At 45.5% G+C, this 22,463-nt stretch overlaps 1 protein-coding gene across 2 annotated transcripts; it reads right to left on the bottom strand.

Moving 5' to 3' along the window:
- Positions 1 to 3,519: 3,519 nt before the first annotated feature.
- Positions 3,520 to 22,393, bottom strand: IVD (isovaleryl-CoA dehydrogenase). Of its 2 annotated transcripts, XM_052811366.1 has the most exons (13): positions 22,217 to 22,324; positions 20,366 to 20,489; positions 19,996 to 20,085; positions 17,996 to 18,047; positions 15,017 to 15,186; positions 13,421 to 13,514; positions 12,814 to 12,950; positions 11,681 to 11,777; positions 8,442 to 8,535; positions 7,157 to 7,238; positions 6,657 to 6,761; positions 5,920 to 5,992; positions 3,520 to 5,777 (listed from the first exon to the last, which is right to left on the bottom strand). In XM_052811366.1, the coding sequence occupies exons 3-13, from the start codon at positions 20,071 to 20,073 to the stop codon at positions 5,644 to 5,646; spliced, it is 1,116 nt and encodes a 371-aa protein (XP_052667326.1). In that variant the 5' UTR covers positions 20,074 to 20,085; positions 20,366 to 20,489; positions 22,217 to 22,324; the 3' UTR covers positions 3,520 to 5,643. The 2 variants fall into 2 exon arrangements, with proteins under 2 accessions (XP_052667326.1, XP_052667325.1); XM_052811365.1 differs by lacking the exon at positions 20,366 to 20,489 and having other exon boundaries at positions 22,217 to 22,393.
- Positions 22,394 to 22,463: the final 70 nt, after the last annotated feature.

The raw sequence follows: 22,463 nt of genomic DNA, 5'->3' as shown, positions 1-22,463 counted from the left end.
GCCCGGCGGATGGGATGCCTGCCATTTCCTTTGGCGAGCGCACCGATCAGAGGCCTTCCCCCCCCCCCCCCCATTCAGGCTGACAACTGGGCCTCAGCATCAGCTGCTTGTTGCTCAGCATCAGCCTTTCAGCAAACAGCAGGTGCAAGCGGTGCGACCCCAGGCTCCGCTACAGTAATCCTTCCCCCCCCCCCCCCCCCTTCCCTGGGTCCCCCTTGCACAATATTGTCCCCTCGGCTCAAGAATGTTTTTGTCTCCCCTTCGCAGTTGTGAATTCTTTTATATATTGAAAAGAAATCTCATTCTAATCTTCCTGCCCGGCCACGGCTCGGGAAGAGCGGGTGCTTCGCTGCAAGGGGGAGCATGGCCCGGCACAGCTGCGCAGGAGGATCTGCTCCCGCCTTGGCAGCTGCCTGCAACAGCCCCCGGCCGCTGCCAGCGCAGGCAGGACGTAAGGGATCGTGCCCTCTCTGCCTGCATCCGAGGCAGCCAGAGCATGCGGCTGCACGGGCTCTGCCCCCCTGCCCCGGCAAAGAAACCAGCTCACCCACACGTGGGAAACACGGAGGTGACACAGCAGCGGGGCTGTGCTCCCATCACCGATGTCTAACCGCAGCGAGCTCTGCCAGGAGCCCCCGGGAAGGCCGTAAGGCAAGCGAGAGTCCGAACAAGCAGAGCTTTTGAATACCGCATCGAGCGGGGCTGCTCCAGGGAGGCAGGAGCAGGAGGGATGCTCGCGAGCAGGGATGGAGCGACACGCTGCACGATGCTCGGGCATCATCGTGGGGCTCGGCCTCAGCGCATCTCCTCCGTACAGCGAAAACAAGACTCAAGGACGCTTTCGTTATGTGTCACCCCGTACTGAAATTGCACAGCAAAGCCCAGCGCAGGAGGGAAACATCATCCTCCCCACAGGTTACCGAAGCCTCCCTTCCCCTCATGGACGAGCCCCACAGGCAAGAAACCGCATCCTCTGCCGCACACTTGCACAGACACGAGCACACGTGCTCCCCGCTGCCACTGAAGCGGGGGGGGGGGACGGTTCCTGCCTTCCCGGGGGCAGGCGGTGGGGATGGAGCAGGGGACGCAGAGGCTCTCCGGGGAACCGGGCTCTGCAGGGAGCTGCTGAGAGCGAGCAGGTGGTCCTACAGCAAAAGGCAGCAGACTGGAAATCCCATCTGGCAGCCCCAGCAGGCGCCTGTGGGACTCGGGAGGTGGCTTTGGGGGGGTAAACCAACCCACACCGCTCCCTGCCGAGAAGTGGGGGCAACCGCTGCCCTGCCAGGATGCTGCTCAAACCCAGGTCCCTCTCACACATCCTGAATAGCTCGGTGTGGTTTGATCACGCCAGACTAGATGAGATTTGTTTTACCCACAGTTCAGCCCCACACTGTGGCCATAGCACCCTTTGCAAATAGTCCTCGATAATAAAGCACAGCTGGCCTCACTGCAGCCAAACCCCTCCGCAGCAGTTTTTACCTTGCAGACATACTTTAGAACAAGTGTCCTTAGCGTGTTTATAAAGCAAACACTACCCTGACGCTGTGGGCATCCCCACAAACACATGCCTCTGTTTAAACTCCAGTTTTGGACACAGTTTGGAGGACCCATGGTCCCATCTGCCCCAGGAAGCACGAGGCAGGACACCAGAGATGTTACAGCCTGTGTTCTCCACTACATCTTCCACTTCCCTTTTGACACGAGTTTCTGCATCAAATACATTTCAGTACCTGTTCTGGCAGCGTCATAGCTCAGCACAAGCCCACCTTTTCCACATCAAGCTGCCTTTTCCTGCAGACAGCTGCAGAAAGGACTCAGAGCAAAGGGGCATCGATTAAGGACACAGAACAAGTTTTCTTGTGCAATTACTGTTGGTATTTATTGCAGCTTGCTCAGTTGTACAAGGAGGAGCTTGAAGAGAGCAGAGCTGCAGCATCTGTGGCAGGAACACTGGTCAGGCGGGTGTGACCCAGACCTTCCTGCCCTTCCAGTGCTCGAAACGGGTCAAGAACCTGCTCGGTGTGGTGAAATCCTTGGTCTTGCACACCTACCCCACTGCTGCAGCCGACCGAGATCCCAAGATTAGCTCATCCTCAGGTCCAAGTGTAGCTGTTTCTCTGCAGAATGCCTTCAGCTGCAAAATTCACCTGTAAGAGATCAAACTGAGCCAGAGCTTTGCTACCTTCAGGACCTTATGATCAGTGTGTTCTTCCATCAGCTGTTCAACCATAGGGAACAAGCTGCAGAGCAGCTCTGATCACACACAGCAAGAAATAAATCACCTGAGCTGGATGCCCCCAGAGCCAGCAGCTTCAGCATGGGAACCCAGTGTGGTTTTTCTTCTTTCAAGAAATCAGTAAACTGCTAACCTGTGAAACCTACCCAGCTGCTATGGGATGGCTGCTTTACACATGCAGAATTGTGGGAGTACCTCAAAACTCAGGCAGCTGGTGGGTACTGCTGGCTGCATGTTCTCAGTCCTGGCCCTTCCCAGGACAGGCAGTACTTGTGGATTCCCAATAAGCTATGAGACACTTCTTTATGAACCTGCCCGTTCAAATTCCCCACGTTTTATACACACTGCTAAAATAAACTCGGTGTTTACGTTCATGAATAATTCCCTCCGCTCTCCATGCTTTCTCTGCTTAGTAGCCAGCCAGCTGCAAACAGGACAAGTATCTTGAAAACGAGGAAAGGGGCAGCACATCTAACCCTGCCCTGCCATCAACCGAACGCTTATCAGGCTAGGACAATTTCCATTACAAATTCAGAGCAGACACCGTTAAGATCACGTCCAGAGGCACAGCGCCCTTGCGTGTTTTCCCTATTAGCTCTGCTGCTCTCCAGAGGAGGCCTGAGGCACAGCCCAGATGTATCACTATAAATATATGTTTTTTAAAATGAGAGTTAGGGGAAAAAGCCGTGGTTGTTAAGAAAGAGGGAGGGACAACAAGGGAAAGCAACGCAGTACCCATTGCTGCTGCCAGCCCCAATGCGCTGCGGTGGGTACCAGGCAAGGTCTGCACGTGCCCTCTGAGGAGCACAGACCACCCAGCAAGTGCTTATTTTATTAGTATCATATATAGATTAAAACCCTTATCCCCTGAAGAGCCCTCCCCAGCCCTTCTTTTTATACCACAGCAAAACCTGCTCAGTGCAAGGAAAGCCAGCCCTTTCCCAAGGCAGCCCATGCGGTGCTGCTGCGGAAGTGAGATTTGATTAACATAACCCTGCTTAAGATTTATGAATCTTTCCCTCCACCCTGTCCCATGATGCGTTAGACATTGATTCATTTTACCTTTAACTCCAAGGTGCCGATCAGCCTAGAAAGTGAAGGCATTATTTATTATGTGTATTAAAAGTTAGACCTCTCCAATGTTAGAGGACAGGTTTAAAAATCTGCAGGTTCCTTCCACCTTAGAAAACCTATTTTTACCAATCTGAATCTCACAACATCCTGGCGTGGCTCTAACACATTAGAGAAACTCCTCTGGCCAGAGATGGATCATAAAACAGTGATTCAGTTCCTATGATCTTTTGAGTCTTCAACGAAAATTGCAGTGATTCATTCCCATATCAAAGAGCTGAAGAACATACAGGTAAAATACGAGTTTCCGATATGTGTTGGAGATGCTGTGCCTGTGCTCCTCACCGCCCTTGCAAGCACTCCCACCACCTCTCCAGTTAGATTTGCCATTTTACTGGGACACAGAAACTGCAGCTACTGTAGAGAGCAGCTGAGCCCTGCAGCACCCATTGCTGCATACCTGCCCTGGCCAGACTGCTGGAAAAATCATGGGCAGCCCGCAGCGCTGGGAGGGACGAGGGCTGAGGGGTTTGGGGCTGCGCAGCCACCCTTACTCATCACAGCAGGAATCTGCTACCCGAATCGCGTGGGCAAATCCAAAAACTCCTGCCTGCCCTCAGGCTTTCATGGGACACTAGATTGGGCTGTAGCAGCTGCAGTGGTTTTGTGACTTGCACATACAAGAGAAGACAACATCTGTAATCATTCTGTGATAAAATATAAGTGTCTGGTCACATAAATAAATTCTTAACATACAGTAACACACTTAGTGTTTCACATGTGACATGCACTTCACTTCAAGGCTCATTTCCAAAGCATTTTCAGGTGCAGCTCAACAAGATATTCTTGACAGGCCATCTCTGTCCACTCTCTGCTACCTCCATCCAGGGATTAAGGTTGAAAATCGAACCCTGGGACACCTCCAGAGTGACAGCCATCCACCACAGCTGAATAAACATGAAGCTTTGGAAGAAGGCATTGCCACCATGACTTCAGAAGCTGTTTCTATTTCTGGATAAAGTTCTATAACTTCTATAAACACTTGGTGACCTACCTGGCAATTCAGGAAGATGAATTTTTCTTGAATCTGTGGCATTTTTAAATTCTTATTAGTCTACCATCACCTGGTACAGATAGATGTCAACTACAACAACAACAAAAAAAACAAACCACAAAGCTTTAAGCTCTTTTTTTTTTTTTTTTTAAATTACTGGTAGATTGCCTACATGGCAACTGTTTAATTAATTGTTCTGTCATATTTACAACATCTGATTTTTCTTTGTGATTCACTCTTTAAGGCTGGCAGTATACTGTGCCATTTTCTTTAATAAGGCTAGGTAAACTTCAATTTGCTGCATATAGTATGCACTGAAAACACCCACAAATACTGCTGTGCTCGCTCTGACTTCTTTAACCAACTGAAGGTGGAGTGTGAGTACATGCTTTTGTCAAAAGAACAACCCTCAGAAAAAAAAAAAAAAACCAAAAAACCAAATAACCCCAACCCAAAAAGTCAACCTCCTCCTGCCTGCTTCATTCATGGATGTCACAATACAGGTCTGACGTTTTAACTGTTACCAGAATGATGGATGGTGACACCTCTGAATGAATAACACAGCAGGAGGTAGTCAATCAGAGGAGCAAAGACTTGGGGCTGTGCTAAAATATCTTGAGAAGCAGCAGGAATAGGAAAGGAAGTATGCAAAGAAACAGATGTGGTATTTTAACGAGGTTTTAGGAATCATCACCTAAAACACTGCTTGTGCATCAATGATGCTTGAGTGTTCATGACAGCCACCCCCATGATGTGGTTGGTGTCGAGTTCCCAAAATGGAAGTTATTAATCCCATTGGAAGGTCACAGTGGGAAATTTCACCTTCCAGTGGTAATATCATAAAATGCTAGCTATTTAATGGCACTCAGTTTTTTTTAAAAGAACAAAATTGTTCCCTCTATGTCCATTTTTGGGGCTGGGGGTGGGGGTTTGACTTCCTTTGCTCAGCAATGGCTTCCTCTTATTTCAGGCATACTGCTCACCAGCCTGCTTCAATGATGGCATGTCCCCTGGATGAACCTCAACCCCATAATGCTGAGAATCAGGATGGCTTATAAACAGGATGATCATGAGAAGAGAAAAAACACTTTTCCTTCCATGCTACCGTCTGATTCATTTTGTCAAAGCCCAGTCCAGCAGCATCTGTTCACAGAGCAGACAGAAGAGAGTCCACAAGTGACGATCCCAGAATCACAAGCAGGAAGAACAAGAATTGTGCGCTCCAGCCTCTATGGCCAAAGGCCTCGTGGTGGTCAGGGTGCTGCCCCTCCACTGGCAGACGTTACTTAAAAGTGGCATTAAACGCCCTGCCAATGATAAGTCTGCGCACTTCACTGGTGCCTGCCCCTATCTCATAGAGCTTGGCATCACGCAGGAAACGCCCCATGGGATAGTCATTGATGTAACCGTTCCCACCTGCAATCAAAAAGAAGTTAAAAGTCATTTCTTCTCTCTGATTTCAGGGGCTGAGGGTGGGATGGGAGAGAGCACTGCTCCTGCACTGCACTTGGCTCTCTCCAGCAATCGCTCAAAGAAACAAACACTGCCAGCGACTTACCCAGACACTGAATCCCATCCAGAGCCACCTGGGTAGCACACTCTGCTGAATACAGGATCACTCCAGCACAGTCCTAAAGGAGAGTCACAATGATGACAGTCAGGAAAGGTGTCACCTGCCCATCTCCAATCTCCGTGTTGCTCTGACCTTTCCATTACTCTACAGACATCTGCTAACAAGCCTGAACTACCTGATCACAAAGGCACAGGATTCATTCTCCAGCACATAGGAAGCTACAGCAGTCTTTCTGTCACTACAGAACACCTTGTGTCAGGTCTGTAAAGGCCACATGAAGATGGAAAAAGAAAAGAAAAAAAAAAAAAAAAGGTGCAGCAGGGGAGCCAGTTTCTCACAAATGCACATCACACCCACAGGAGAGCAATGTGATTTGATTTGGGATGCAGGGCTCTGTGCTTCAACTGTTAAACACTCAGTCCCCTGCTTTGATAGAGGTGTGGTGACAGTGCCAGTTGTGGAGATGACAACACCTCCAAATGACTGCTACGGCCCCTTACAACAGCCAGGATATTGTGTTTGGGCTTCTAATAAACACCTACTGATGCTGCTCAATCTGTTGCCTTGTAGAACAAGGCTTTCTTTTTCTTTGGGGGAAAAAACCCAAGCACTTAGGGCTGTCATTTTAACCCCCAGTACAGAACCTCCACCCTGCTCGCAATCTGGGACCAAAGGGAAAGGAATTCCCCCAGCAGACACCGCCCAGGTGGAAGCAAGCTCACCTTTGCATTGAAATGGCCCTGGTCACAGGCCTTTGCCACGTTGTAGACATACTGCCGACACGCCATCAGCCGTGTGTACATATCAGCCATTTTGCCCTGCATGAGCTGCATGTCGCAGAAGACGAGAGACATTAACATGAGCAAGGGGAAGATTATTTTCTGCGTGAGCACCGGGAATCACCCATCCCCAAGCTACCTGAGAGAAACTAGACAAATGAGAAGACGTGGATTCAGCAGACATATATGAGGGAGCTGGAGGTTCTGTCAATTCACAGACTCCCAGATGTCAGTCGCAGTCCCTCACCCACTAACACTGGCCTCAGGTAAACAGGCTCAGAGATCCTTTCACCTTCTCACCGCATCATTACATCATGCAGCCCCAGCACAAACTCCAGGCAACTTTCTCCATGCAAAGCCCTCCCACAACAGAGCTCTTTGTCTTCTCATTTTTAAAGAGAAAAGCAAGATGACAAAAATTACCAATTGCTTTTCTGCCTCACCTGGAAGTGGCCAATTTTCTGTCCAAATGCTTCTCTTACATGTAGGTATGGAATTGCATGGTCAAGAACAGCTTGCATGAGCCTAAGAAAAGCACAGATATGCAGGAAAAGGAAAACAACAGAACTATTAATAATAGTTAAACCTTGGAAGCGCAGTCTAAGGCAAAAAGGTTCTTGTACCTAAAATGATATGCTGCTGTCTTCCTATAGCTCCACTCAAACAATGCTAAGAATAAAATCCAAAGGTCTCATTTTATTCCCTAGTGCTCTACACGTTGCTCATTTGGGACATCTTGTGGTAAGGTCTTACCTTCTTAATTCAGGGGACTGAGAAAAAATGTCGAAGAGCTTTCTTACAACTGTAGCCAGGACAGTTTGTGCTGCCTTTCATCTCCAGAGACTACCAACTCAAGAAGTACTAGCCAATACCATAAAAAAGCACAGACAAGAAAAAGAAGGGTGAAAAACTCTCCTTCTGCTTTGTGGAAGATAGTCTTTCCACATGAGGATTAGTACAGAGAGACCACTTGGGAGGACAAAAGGACTGTAGGGTAAAAATAATTACCAGGAAGCTTAAAGGCTGAATAAATGAAGAACGAACCCTTTACCCAGCTCAGTGGTCCTTCTGTGTGACAGTCTGGATAATGTTTTAGATTTTAAGGAATCAGTAACGCAAATAAGCTGGTTGTTCCCAGAGTAATACACACTGTAGGGATACCCAAGCAAGCAATTGGGGACCAAGGCAGATTTACCATCTCTGGAAATGTTTACATCAAGACTAATAATTTCAAAAGCATGCTCTGGAGGATCTGTGGCCTGTGCTACACTGGAAGGCAGAGATTTGCAAACTTTTTCTGGCATTGCTTCTTCTATCCCTTGCCCCTCTGCTCCACATAGATGTTTTCAAAGTGAAAAAAACTGCATGAGGAGTGGAGAGGTGAAGAGAGCTAAAGGAAAAGGTGGAGCACATGCAGAGCAAGCTGTGGCTGCCTGGGAGTGCAGTGCTGAGTCCCTTCCATCTGGAGTCCCTTAGAGCAGTGAGCAGCTACAACAGCTAGAGCACCCAGCAGCTACAGGATTTTCCTGCTCCGGCTTCCTTCCCACAACTCCGACCCAGCTGCCTCCTCCCAGCTGCCTTTCCTCTTCTCTCAGAAGCTGCCCCAGTATCTCAGTTCTCCATCCAAGTTGCTTCCTACTGAGAGCTGCAACCCCAGTTGGAGACCCACTGGGGTAGGTGATCGTGAAGGATACTTCTGGCCTTACAAAAGATGACATAAAACCTTACCCCAGTGGCCCACCAGACAGCACGAGTCTCTCCAGGTCCAATCCACTCATCAGAACGTAGACTCCTTTGCTCAGTGTCCCCAAGATGTTTTCAGCTGCAATTGGCAAAGGAAAGCGATTTACTTATGTGCAAAACTAAGATAAGCTATTGTCTGAGGGCTTGTGTTCGCTGGGGAGAAAATTCAAACTTTCAAGTCCGCTTCACCTTTCTTTTTGGCTTGAGACCCAAACATTCAGGATGAGCTAGACAGGCGCTGAGTTTTGATACATATACTTCCTACCACTGAAATGTCGTTCCAGTCCAACCAAAGCCCAAAAGACAAAGGCAGTAAAGGCAGTAAAGTGTGTCTACAGTCGCTGCTATTCTCTTGCCTATTTTCTAAAGAGTAAGGTGCTCTCCAGAGATCTTCCAGCTCAGCATTTGTACCAACAAGAACAGCAGACTTAATAGCCTGGGAGGACAAATTGGGAGTCCCCTTCACCATCCCATTAGTTTGTACCTAACCCAAACTGACAGCGTTACCATCTGATGTCTACTGAGTGTGTATCTGAAATGAATGCACATCCCGGTCTGATATGCTTGGGTCACCTCTCTGAGCATTCCCAATACAGGAATCAAAGCTTACACAGGCAAGCAGTCAAAGCTCACCACTTACCACATGTTGGAGTGATATATATTAGTCTTCTGAGATTGGAGAATACAAATAACCATTATCCCCCCTTCTGTGAGGGGGGCTGATCAGAACATGGCAGTTGTTATAAATAAACACTTTAAAAAGACAAGTAGTATTTCTGCGAAAATGGAACAGGAAAATAGCCACATTAGATAATGGGCTGAGAAAAAAACCTCAAGAAACTGTTTCACTTTGGGACAATCTAAAGCATGCGCTGATGTTAACAAGCATAAAAAGAGAAGCAGGAACAAAAAGCTCATCTCGCCAAGGCTGTACTCTTACAATCAGGAGAGAACTTAAAGCCTGACAACTGTGCTTTGTAGATGGAGATTATCCACTGATCACACCACATAGGAGAACTGTCATTTGCTTCAGGCTTTGATCACAGAATCACAGAATGGTTTGGGTTGGAAAGGACCTTAAAGATCCTCTAGTTCCACCCCAGCTGCCATGAGCAGGGACACCTTCCGCTAGACCAGGTTGCTCAAAGCCCCATCCAACCTGACCTTGAACACTTCCAGGCATGGGGCAGCCACAACCTCTCTGGGCAACCTGTTCCAGGGCCTCACCACCCTCACAGTGAAGAGCTTCTTCCTTACACCTAATCTAAATCTACCTTCTTCCAGTTCAAAGCCATTACCCCTTGTCCTATCACTGCATGACCTTGTAAAAAGTCCCTCTCTGGCTTTCTTATAGGCCCCCTTTGGGTACTGGAAGGCTGCTGCTATAAGGAGCCTTTTCTTCTCCAGGCTAAACAACCCTAACTATCTCAACCCATCCTCATAGGAGAGGTGCTCCAGCCCTCTGATCATCTTCACGGCCCTCGTCTGGACTCGCTCCAACAGGTCGACTTCCTTCTTATGCAGAGGCCACCCAAGCTGGATGCAGTACTCCAGGTGGGATCACAAGAGATCCAGAGGTGTGATATGCAAAGTGAAAATGATACAGGACTTGGATAAATGCAGATAGTCTCCTGAAATAAATAATCTGTTTTTCAGGGGCACAAGCTCATGGACTGCATTGTCTCCTGCTTATTGAAAAGCACGTTGATGTAACGTATGGAGAAATGCAGCCTCTGCAGGGCCATCATCATGATACTGGAGCTAGAAAGAGGAAGAAGAATGAAGCTTGGCTTTCAGAGAAAAAGTTCAAAAGCCCCACAGACAAGAAAGAAAAATACTAATAGCAAACATTACTTTGAAGAACAGAACACAAACGCCAGCATCAGTAATAATAAAGCGACAAAGCTGTTCATGAGTAATGACATCTTGCAGCTAAAAAAGGACTGAATAGCCTGAACACTTTCCTGTACATCCCAGGAAAAGGGATGGATAGGTATGTGGTGAGCTGGAGGACATGCGTGCTGACTGCACAAGGGAGGCAGACCTGCTGGCTGCGTATCACAGGAAAAAAAGAAAAAAAAAAAAAAGTTGGGACTCTGAACCAACTTTTACCAATGCAACATGACCAAATTAATCCATGGACAACACTTACTATGAGAAAAACACCAGCCACTCAGCAGAGCATGGCTGACAGTGAAACCCACGTATTTTAAAGTGGATGGAATTGCAATGCTAGAGGACATCTTGACCTGAGAGAAAGATCCTGCAGACATATGAAACAGCATCAAACTGGTTCAGCTGCCAAGGCAGAAGATCAGAAGCAGCATTAATGGCCAGAGTGCAAAGCATGTTAACTTTCAACACTGCAATGATGTTCTTCTCTGAGTGATGAGAAAATGGAAATCCTGTTACCATGAGAACATGCTGTTCTGTACGGATGATTACCCAGGAGATGATCTGAAGACTGGGGCACTGGCCTTTCTGATTTCAGAGTGGAGGGATCCAATAAAGTTAGAAATGTCAGATTTCAGCTGAAACTCTTCCACTTACTGCAAAGCAGCTTTTGGTGGTGTCTGGGGAGCAGGAGAGTTACTTGCTCTGCCTATATGCAATTAGCATTTTCATGAGTCCAGATAAGGCATCTCCTCCGCTTGCTGTACAGAGGCTGTAATTTTTCTATCAACAAAAATAGCCACCAGAGTAACAAAAATGGCCATTACTGTGGCCCCTGCTGTACTAAGTAATGGGGGAAAGAAAAAAGGGCCTGTCCATTCTCAGGCCCTGACCCCAAAAGAACTCAGAAATGTTACAGGCAAACCAAAAGTCTGTTGGATAGTCTCCAGTGATGTTGGAGAAAAAAAAAAAAACCAAACAACTTCAAGGCAAATAAGCTCTCCAATATACAAGATGGGAAGCTCTAATGGAAACAGACAAGTTTCTTTGGAAGCCTCACCTAGGCTTTGCAGAAGCAGTGGTTAAGAGTTCGGTCCATGAGGGTGAAACAGGAGTGACCTAACAAGGGATGTGCTCATTCACTGCAATCCAGCAGATTGCACTTTTCCAGTTTCACCAGCTCTCTTGTGAGGCTGCCAAAGAGCAGATAACCATCTGCAAAGCCCTCTAGGTCACAGTCTGAACACGCATGTAATTAGTGATCCAATTTATCTGATCAAGAAGACAGGAAACCAGCACATGCATACTGCCATGATTTCAACCCAACTCACCAGGGATCTTGCAGTCTTCAAAGATCAATTCACAGGTATTAGACCCTCTCATTCCCAGCTTATCGAGCTTCTGGGCTGTGCTGAAACCTGGCATTCCCTGCAAAGTCAAGACAGTCAAAATACATTTCAAATCTCAATTCTGACAGTCTAAATAAAATCACTACATGTCTGTGAAATTTCCCTGACCACATGTACCAGAAGGGAGTCCAAATAAACTGCCTACTCTGGGAACAAGAATGGTGTAAGTGCAAGTGCGGAGGAAGCAAATGAGCAGAGAAACATGCACACGTGGGGGGTACGTATGAACTGAGTGCATCTATTTTCTAATGCCCATAAATATTAAATAAATAAATTATTTGGACAGCTGCCAGCACTGACTCTTCTTGAGTAAGGGTTGCAGGCTTTGCCAGTAACTGAACTGTTCTAGTCATTACATCAGGTTAAGTCCATCAGAAGGTTTACTGATCTCCGAGATTTTGTATTTCCAGTACCATTTACTTTATTACAGCTTCCTTGTGGTGACAGAGATGTGTATAGCATAGCCTCAAATAATTAAAAGGGATGAAAAAAACCCCAATAGATTCCTGTTTTCCAAGGGCTCCCTGTTGAACAGCCCGTTTCTTCTCCCTTTGGGCTGCTCTGCTTTGCATGCATGTTTGGGTCATTTCAGGATTCCAAAGGGGCAGTGAAAGAAAATGGGAGAAAGAGACGAATGGAGCTATTTTAATGTCTTGGCTTAAAAAAAAAACAAAACAAACACATGAAGTTAGATAATAGGATAGTAGGACATATTTATAAGGCCTCCAATATCTCTGACAATTTTTGGCAGCAAGCAAGCCCTTTTATATTACAATCTTTTCCGTTCTCTCTACGTTTCTAGCCCTAAAGACTGGTTACATGCTTGGATACCAAAATCCAGGAGTGCCCAGCTGACAGTGCAGTATGCCATGTCACTGGGGCAGAGGACTAATCTCATGGGTTTATAAAATTCAGGCACAAAGTAGTTTGTCTTTGAGCAAGGGGCTGACAGACATAGAAAGAAAACTAGCTGGCTTCTAAATGAGCCAGTTAGGGTGAAGGAGTTAGCTTTAAAAACCACACTACAATAAGCTTGTTAGAATTATTAAACCTACCCTCTCCACAATGAACGCAGTTATACCGCGGGAGGCTGGAACAGCATTAACATCAGTTTTAGCATAAACGATGAGAACATCTGCATCTGGCCCATTGGTGATCCAAAATTTGTTCCCATTCAAAACAAAGTAGTCTCCTAGAAGCGAAGAGCTGCAATCTGTTAGCTCACAACAGAGCAACACCTATATCCTCACTCCACTTATTTCAAAACAGGCTTCCAAGGATGCTCTTTCAGACCCCCACAAATGGCATGCACAAATCCTTCCCAAGTTCAAGAAAACTCATTTCCTTAGTTTCTGGAGTCCAAAGACAGTTTAACAAGTGCCTGACAAACTAAGGCACCTACCACTGGTTCCATCATACCACCAACCTCCACCACCACAATCAGAAGTCCACTTTTAGACCTTCAGCCATCCACCTTGTGTCTTCACTACCTGGCTTTTTCACACATTGAGTCTCCTGGGAGGCAGCACAAGCCTGCAAATATGGCCTGGTATACCCAAGACTAAGCACCATATCTCAGTGGTGTTGGGAAGGTTAGTCTAAATTTACAGGAGACGTTATTTATGCTGGCTATCTATCCAGGCAGTACGTGACAGGCTTTACCTTTCTTATCTGCTTTCAGCTTCATGGACACAACATCAGATCCAGCATTGGGTTCGCTCATTGCTAAGGCTCCAATGTGTTCCCCGCTGATCAGCTGGAAGAAAAGACAAATATAAGAAAGGAAGGAAGAATAGTAGCATTGTTTCTGTTCCCTCTTTAGCCTGCCTTCCAATTTTTTTTTTTTCTGCACTGAATCTCCACAGTAGCTGTTCCATGCAAGAACTGCAAACGAGAGCCGTTGCTCCTGGTAGAGTCCTAGCAGGGAGCTCCCTTGTGCTGCTGTGCTGAGGGAACAGAACCAAATCACAGTGGGGCGAGAAGGATGACTCAACTCATGTCTGAGCTGGATGAGTACAGCCCTGCTTATAAAACACCATCTCCAGGAAGGTGCCAAAAGAACCATGCAGGCAGCCATATGCCTTTCACAAGCTCCTTGTTCTGCACTTTATGACTGTCCTTTTACGTAAACAAGAGTTGTTCAACACAAAAGACCAATGAGGGGGATGAAAAGAGATTGCAAAGTTCTTAGCAATGTTCTCATAGCCCAGTCCCCCCACACTCGCACTACAATAGCATATGGACACCCTCCTTCTGTGCCTGCTCATACCAGGCTCTGGCATAGCTGTTGCTTCCTCTTCACTGTTCCTTTCATCCTGCCCTTTTCTCCTTGCCTTTTTTTTTTTTTTGCTCCCTGTGTACTTTTATACGTCGTCTTCTCCTTTTGATCTCTTATTTTTTAAAAAAGAGACTCAATGCTTAAGATACATGTTCAACCAATTCAATCCATCAGTGCATTTCTACAGAAGTCTTATAGAATCATAGAATCATGATATTATGATATGCTCAAAACTAGTTAAGTACCATTAAGTACTCTGTCATGAACCAAGACAAGTAAGAACTAACGTGATAGCACATCTCATTGGAAAGCAGTTACTGAGGGCATTAAAATTCACCTGAGCAGCACTGAGGACAATTCAGGGTTACATATCAGCATGCTGCACAATGCTTTCAGGAAGCGACACTGAACTTTGTGTGTCGTTTAAATCAAGTTTCTTGCACTGATAATTTTGCTGAAAATTTCAGTAGCTGGGATTCAATGTACTAGTTAAGTTTTTCCATGCATTTAAATACTGAAATCTGTTTAACGTGCTTTTGAGTCACAAACATCAATGCCCCAAATGATGAAGTTTCACATGTAGTTAATTAGCATAGGCAAACCAAGCATTTGGGCAGTGAGAAATGGAGAATATAAAATAGGAAAGCAGTGACTTTCATTCAGAAATCTCAAAACGATTTGGGAATTTGGAAGAATATCATCCAGTGTCACTTCAAAGCCTCATTTAGTAACACAGCTCCAGAAAGCTGGACTATGTTGCCTACAGGCACGGACCTCGGCACAGGCCAAGGTCAATATGGATTAACAGACAAAATTTAACAAGCTAGAGAAGGGCAAGTTTGGCAAGTACAACATTTCCTAAGGTTGGGTGACTGAAATTGGCTAGTGCTTAAAATGCTACACATCGTGAAAGACACTCATCCTTGCATGCAGCCAAAACCCAAATGTTTTCCAGTTCCCCCCCAATTCCAGCCACGTACCTTGGGCAAGTACTTATTTTTCTGGGCCTCATTGCCGTTACGCACCAGCTGGTTGATACAAAGATTTGAGTGGGCACCGTAACTAAGCCCAACAGCTGCTGATGCACGAGAAATTTCCTCCATCACCAGCACGTGGTCCAGATACCCCAAAGCAGATCCACCATATTCCACTGAAAAGAGAAGAGAAACTTCATGTTAACCACCATGGAGTATATCACACACGCCCAAGATCCCAGTGTCGGGCTCAGCTTTGTTTGAGATCTAAGACACTTACAAGAGAGCTTCTGTTTTTGACTGATACTGTCCCTGAGCTGGGCACCTCTGGCTTTCCCCATCCTCTCTAAATTTCAGTTTTCTTATTTTAAAGGCGTAGTGATATTACTTCTTCAGCATAATCAATAATTTACTTGTACAGCATAGTTTTATACATATAACATGCATAAGGATACATCTAAAATGTGCTACCGACACTTGCACAATAGTGAGTCCTTCTCGTCAACCATCCTTAAGTGCAATCTTAATATTATCATGAAGATTAAATCACAAAGTGGCAACCTGTATTCAGTGAGAGGACAAAGGAACACAGGCAAAGTTTTTAAAGTCCACGTTTGTCCTAACAAGGATGCCTAAACAAGTAAGGAATCCTCAAACTGCTCAAAAAGTGGGGCTCTAGGGACTTTTCTAAGCCCACAAATGCGCAGGAGACCAGCATTTTGATGGGTGGCCGATTCAGAATGAGAATGATCCATAAATGTAACTGCTGTAATTCACCAGTAGCAAGAATGTGGATTGCAAGAGATGATGAAGTGAGACAGAGCAGCATGACCATCGTAGCTGGCAATCTAGCGAGGCATGCTGAGCTGAGTCTAAAATCGGTGGTAAAGATAAAAAGGCACACAGTAGAACAGGGAGAGAGAGAAGGCGGGAAAAAAAAGAGAAGGCTGAGAAATGCATAATGGCCTTGAGCAGCTGACAGCCTACATAAATATATACATATATATACCTACACACACATTTATATACACACAAATATAGTCACATCCCAATGTAAAAGCTTTGTTCTACAGGCAAGAAGCAAGCGATTGTACTGCTAAGATTAGAACTAAAACAGAAGGATGTAAACACTGCAAAGTAGTCAGGGAGGTAATCCAGGAGCACTTACTCGTCATCAACATGAATGCTGTAAGCAAGCAGCAACAATGGTAAGAGCAAATATGTTTGTAGGGTCAGAGTGGCCAAAGAGCTGAGTGCACAGCCTGGGCTCAGAGAGGGCTACTGCCCCCAACTCATCAAATTAACACAATAGCCACTGGCATTATATGCAGTCTTATCTCCTATGTCACGCGTTCTGACTCCTGTCTTTATCTGCAGGGCTCTTTACCCTCTGAAATCACTTCTCTCTACTACAAATCAGACTTTGGGGTTTTACTATCGATATCCTAAAAGATGGGTTTAACAATTTCTCATATATGCCAAAACAAGAGAGTTTTCTATTCATTCCTATGGAAGGGATGGGTTTGGTGCTATTGCCTCAAGAACAGAAAGGTAACTGCCTGCTGTAAGCAGTACTGGCCCATGATTGCTTTGTACTCCAAGAGGTACAAGAAAATAACCCTGCCAGACAACTTCTCATGTAATACAAAACCATAGTGTGATTTAGAATGACACTGCCCTTTCAAAATTACTCTTTATATATGACATGCCTGTATTATTGTTCCATGGTAGCTACATATTTGCATTTTTTAACTTAGCTCTTTATAAAATAAATGGAAAACTACATCAAACCAACATAGCTTTCTTAGTTCTAAAAAGAAAACAAAAAGCACTGTTATTTAAAATGCTCCCTTAAAAGACTTGATCCACTGGTGCCCAAATATACCATTTAATTGAGCATACACCCTCGTAAGATTTCACATTATCTTCACATCCTAAATCCCAGTCTCCACCTCCTACATCAAAACCAATGCCAATAAAGAAACTGCACATAGCTATACAATCAAAAATAAGGCAAAAAATTCTGGGCATAGGAGGGTTTTAGAGGTAAATCTTTGAGGAAATCAAAAAGGACAGGACTCATGAGGGGACGGCTTATTTATAGTGTGGGAAACTGCTGTAAGCCTCAGGCACAACATCAAAGAAGAAAGAAGGTAAGAGTGAGAAAAAACAGGAGCAGCAGTAAATTGGGAAGAGTAAAGAGAAAGAAAGCAGAAATACAGACTCTTTCAAGCAGACTCAGTGCTACTGAAAGAAATGCAGAGGCATTATTTCAACACATTGCTATTCAGCTTGCTTCTGCAGAAGCCTTTGCACACACACATCTAGAAACACAGACTTTACGATGGGGAAATAAAGGCCCCATTGGCTGCTTTTCTCCACTAAGGGCTTCTCCTCATTACACTGTGTTAGTGCATTCAGCATGACCATAGCAGCCTCGGTAATCTATAACATTAATCAAAACACTTTTCAACTAACCTGGACAAGGCTGAATAAGATTTACCCTGATTTTTTCTGACTGGTTGGATGTGGTCAGCTCTCCATTAGCTATCACAGCTTTTCACAACATTGTTTTATACCCTCTAACTTCTCCTATTAGAGATGGATGTTTGTTCTAGGATACTTTTATGTATAGCTCTCGTTCTTCAAAACTTGCAGCAAATGCTTCATATTGGAGAAGCACAAACATGTTCAAGTTGCCTATGTTATATGTGGAGAAACCATTTCTGAACAGTACTTTTAAATTGTAAAAGGCATTTTGTAATCATCCAGAAGTCTAACAAGGAAAAAAGGATTCTGATTCAATGAAGAATAAAAAAAGTTGCCAAAGAGAGTTTTTAAAAAATGTGAAGATAGGAGCTTCTGGACAAAATGGATGTCACATCACGGATAAGGCTGTTATGAACTGGACAGGGTGAGTTTAAGTAGGCTCTCTTTTGTTTGAAGAATCACCCACCAGAAGGTAAAACGTGGGAACAGACTTACCAGGAGCTGTGATCCCCAGAACTCCCAGTTCCCCAAGTTTCTTCCAAAACTCCTACAAATACAGAACAAGAAATCAGTCCAGACTTGCTGTCAGGGCATCAGCATAAGAAGTTTTCCCAGGTAGCTCACCAGACACATCAGTTCACCTTATTCTTGTGATATCCCAGAGATAAATACAGCGATACCTATGCCTCCTGCAGCAGCAGCTCCATCCTTTGGACTAAGGACCCAGACAGACTTGACGATGCTAGTTACGCTACACATGGGAGTAGTCTGTTGAATTCAGTGAAAATTCACAACCTAAGTTTAGTTCTGGAAGGACAGGTCCTAAGATTTAACTCATTGCCTGGTTAAAGGAAAACTTTGTTGAATTAAAAGCTCCCATTAGGTTCAAAACCTACACTTCTAGGCTTTCATATACCATCTCTTGCTAAAGATTATTTAGGATATTATGACTTGAATTTATGCTTGTCTTTTACTTCACACATCCTTGTCACCGTGCTTTGGCAGTACTGTGTAAGCCTATCAGCCTGTGGCTGCCCCAAAGAGTGGTTGGCATAAGCGATCCATGACTGAAACCCTGGAAATACTTAGAAGAGTTGCTGTTAGCTGGCAGTTTAACTCCTCTAGTAGAACAGAAGCTGATAAGTAAAGCCAAGGAGGCATCCTTGGGAGAGGTTAAAAAAATGGGAATGTTACAGCTGGGGCAGGCAGAGGTGCTGCCCGCCTTGCAGGTGGTACTAGAAAAGTTATAAAAGGTGACCACAACAGAGAATTTGTGAACACTTTGGACTTGTGAAGCTAAAGGAGCCAAATCCACAAGGGCTGCTCAAGTACATAACCTGTAGGTTTTCAAGACTGCCAGGACACTAGACACACATGAGGACTGGATAGCATTACTGAGTTTTGCTTAGTTGGACATGTATGCTACAAAGTTCATCTGCTAGAGGACAAGCTGTCCTCCTTGACCGCTGACTCCTCCATTTGCCTATTACCCAGATTTATCACTCTGCCAATACCACCACTCAAGTGACAGCTACAAGATTCGAGGCACAGAGCTGCCAGCTGACTTGAGATATACGTATCAGCTGTGTCTGGCACACAGCATCCAAGAATAAGAGGGAAGCCATGACATAATGCAGTAGCAAATGATGCCACCAACGAGGACCACATGTATTCTGGAGGTGCCACCTCTTTGCTGCTGCTTCAGACTTGCAGCCTCTCCTCCGCAACATGATGGACATGCAGGTGAATGCTTGTCACGTGGCCTCAGTGTCCAGCGATAAGAGAGTTATCAGTGAATAGTCTCCAGAGACTTCAAAAAGTATTATTCAATAGCTCTGGATGACATCTGGTGTGCCAGACTAAATTTATATACTTAACTTCAAAGCTGCACATATATCCCTGAAAATGTCAGCATCAGAGCTCTGGGAAATCCTAGCAGATGTTCTGAGCTTTTTAAGTCTTGTGGAGCTTATGAAAACCAATAGTTAGATCTCTCATTTTCATCAATCAAACCATCCCATTGCACAGAATTTGTTGTTTTTATTAGGAAGGCAAGTTTCAGCTCAACAGTCAAACCGCCCTACGTTTCAGCATTTGCACACAATATTTTCACAACAAATTTGAAAGGAAACTCAGATATCCAAGAAAGGGTCCTAGCTAGGATAATACAAAACACATATTAGAGAAGGAGTCTGAACAGAGCCAAGCAGAAATACCACTATAAGAATCTAAATGAGACCATTATCAATCCTTTTTTTTTTTTTTTTTTTCAATTGCATGCTGGCTGGGTTCTGCCCCAGGTTGTTGAAGTTTTGTTAACAAAAGACAAAACAGGAAATAAAAAAATTGTTTTCTCTATGGCTTTCAAGTCTGAAAAGTTAATGCATATGTTCCTGTGGTGTGGACTGGGATTCTTTGTCTGGATTAATGTACAGATCAAAGTACAGACAGGCTTTCAATATCATCTATTTTAAATGCACACATGAAATACTTGCCCGCATGCCTTTGAATTCATTTTCCTGGTCAATCTGTTGGGCCTTCGGAGCCAAATGCTCTTGACAGAACTTTGTCATGGTCTGTCTAAGCTGGGAAAAGAGATGAGAAGAAACACATACGTTACATCTCATCAATATATTGTCATCTTCTCTAGGATACTGCTAACATCCCCCTGACAGGTGACTCCAGGATCCCAAACCCAGAAGCACAAGACGATAAGGAAACTGATGTTTCAGGTTACTGGCTGAAAGACCATATGGAAGGCCCTTTAGTCTTTAAAAGGGAAGATACTGACGTACTCGAGTTCCTTTCAGCATTTAACCTTAACAGTCTTACTCCAACATGAGAGAATGCTACTTAACTACTTGCCTGCACTAGGGCTTCAGAGGATGTTTTTGGTCAGAAAAAACTCTGAAAGCTGATGAACAGAGCTTATGATGTATTATCCCCATCCAGTAGCTGCTTACGGTTTCATTTAATTATATGCGAATGCCTGTAATAAGCATGCATACTAATTAAAACGTGTTAGTGTATCAAACTGGAACTACGTTAGCTAGCCTAATATTTTCTACAGAGGGAAAATTTGATAAAGTCAGGTATGCTCGTTGATCCAAGCATTAAAAAAAAAAAAATCTCAGAATCTTTTTCTAAATTTTAAAAACTCAATACTTACATACATGTATTCTGCAGAAGTCTCTACACGTACTAAGAAAATATATACAGTATCTTTTGAAGTGCTTTTAATATGAAGATTTAAAAACTTTGTCTAGGTATTATGGTAGAGCTTAATAATCCCATTTTTGCTTTTTGTTCTTTATTCCCACAAATTAATGCTGGTGAAGGAATAGTCTTAGAGACGGAAAGCCTCTGCTGTATAACCAGAGCCTGTAGAAGGGGCAGAAGTAACAAACCAAAATATGCCCACGCTTCTCTGCCTTTCTCTCAACACCACACCCAAAGCACCCTCTTTTTTACAGTTAAGAAGATATGTTAGTTTCCATGGCCACCTAGACCTTGGAATCCAGTACCACCGAACAAGCTTTCCCCCTGTTAATAGATTTTAAAACCGTATAAAAACCAAACCCAAAACACATTAGATATGTTTCCATTGTTACAAAGTTGACAGCAGGGAACTTGACCGTAAAGCTTAAAACCATAGTAATAAAAAAAAAAAAAAATCTTAAACAATTAGAGATTGAGGGATAGACTCAGACATCCCTGATACTCTAAGCCAGTTTTTAAGTTACAGTGCTGTTACTTCACAGCTTCACTAGCACTACTGAAGATTTATTTCTGATTTTTTTCAGCTTTTCCACCAGATAGATATGAACTACAAGAATATTTTCCTCCTTTTACACCTGCTGAATGTAGAAGCACAAAGAAAAAATTAAGTTAATTTGAGCTGATAAGGCTATAAACCATGAACAAAAGCCTGGCAAAGAATAATTCTGTAGTAAGAAAGGAGAACGAGTAAGTTTATTCTGTACATCCATGTGCTTGCACTGTCATAGAAAGTAAGGCTATAGCTCCAGACTTGAGAAGCACCAAGGAAGAGAGTTTCGTTGGCAGCAGCCTGTCCGGACCAACCCTCTGAAGACACCACCTTTGACTCTGTGCCCTGGGGCAGCAGGGAGTAAGTGCCACGATGGCCAACACTTGGCCGCTGTCAAACACAGTAAAGCTAAAAACTATTATCCTGAAGCTTTAGGTCCCCTACTGGGCAAGGGAACAAGCTGGGAGAGCTGCAACACCTCTATTTGAGAGGATTTGACAAGACCCAATTAATTTGTTTCTTTGGTGATGCTGTTTCTGATCAAACAGGCCCAAGCCGAACGCCGTGGACTTTCTTTTACGCGTCGTGTGGTGTCTTATCGTGAAGAAGCGCCTTCCCCCGACGAGGAAGAGGCAGAACAACCTGGGACTGCCTTTTGGCTGGGGCCCGGCCGATCGCCGCCCGCAGCTCCCGCCGGACACGTGTCCGGGGCGCGCCTTCGCCGCCAGGGTCCGCGCCACGCCCCCCCTGCGCGCCCGGGGATAGGCCAGCTCCCCACAGCGGCGGCCAATCACCGCCCGCCATCCCCGACACACCCCCCCCTCGGCGGGGAGGTGCGCCGCCGGGGCCCGGGGCCGCCCTCCGCCACCCCCGCCGGCCCCAGCATGGCGGCCCGCCGCCGGCAGCGCCCGCCCGCGGGCAGCCCGGAGAGGCGGACGGGCCCCTACCTGTCGCTGCTCCTCGCTCAGCCCGTTAACCGTGTCGTCCACCGCCAAGCCCGCGCAGCCCCGCCGCAGCAGCCCCAACGTTTGGCGCCGCCGAGCTCCGCGCAATCCCGCGCCGACCACCGACCGTCCGATCACCACCGCCGCCGCCATGGCCGTTCCCGGGCCGGGACAGGCGCGCAGGCGCGGCCCGGCCCCGGGAGAGCGGCCCGCCCCGCCGCCCGCCCTTCTCCGGTGGGGCCCGGAAAGA

Source organism: Harpia harpyja, chromosome 16, assembly GCF_026419915.1.
Source record: "Harpia harpyja isolate bHarHar1 chromosome 16, bHarHar1 primary haplotype, whole genome shotgun sequence".
Taxonomy (NCBI): Eukaryota; Metazoa; Chordata; class Aves; order Accipitriformes; family Accipitridae; genus Harpia; species Harpia harpyja.
The sequence above is the reverse complement of the archived record's forward strand: the minus strand, read 5'-3'. Positions and strand labels throughout refer to the sequence as shown.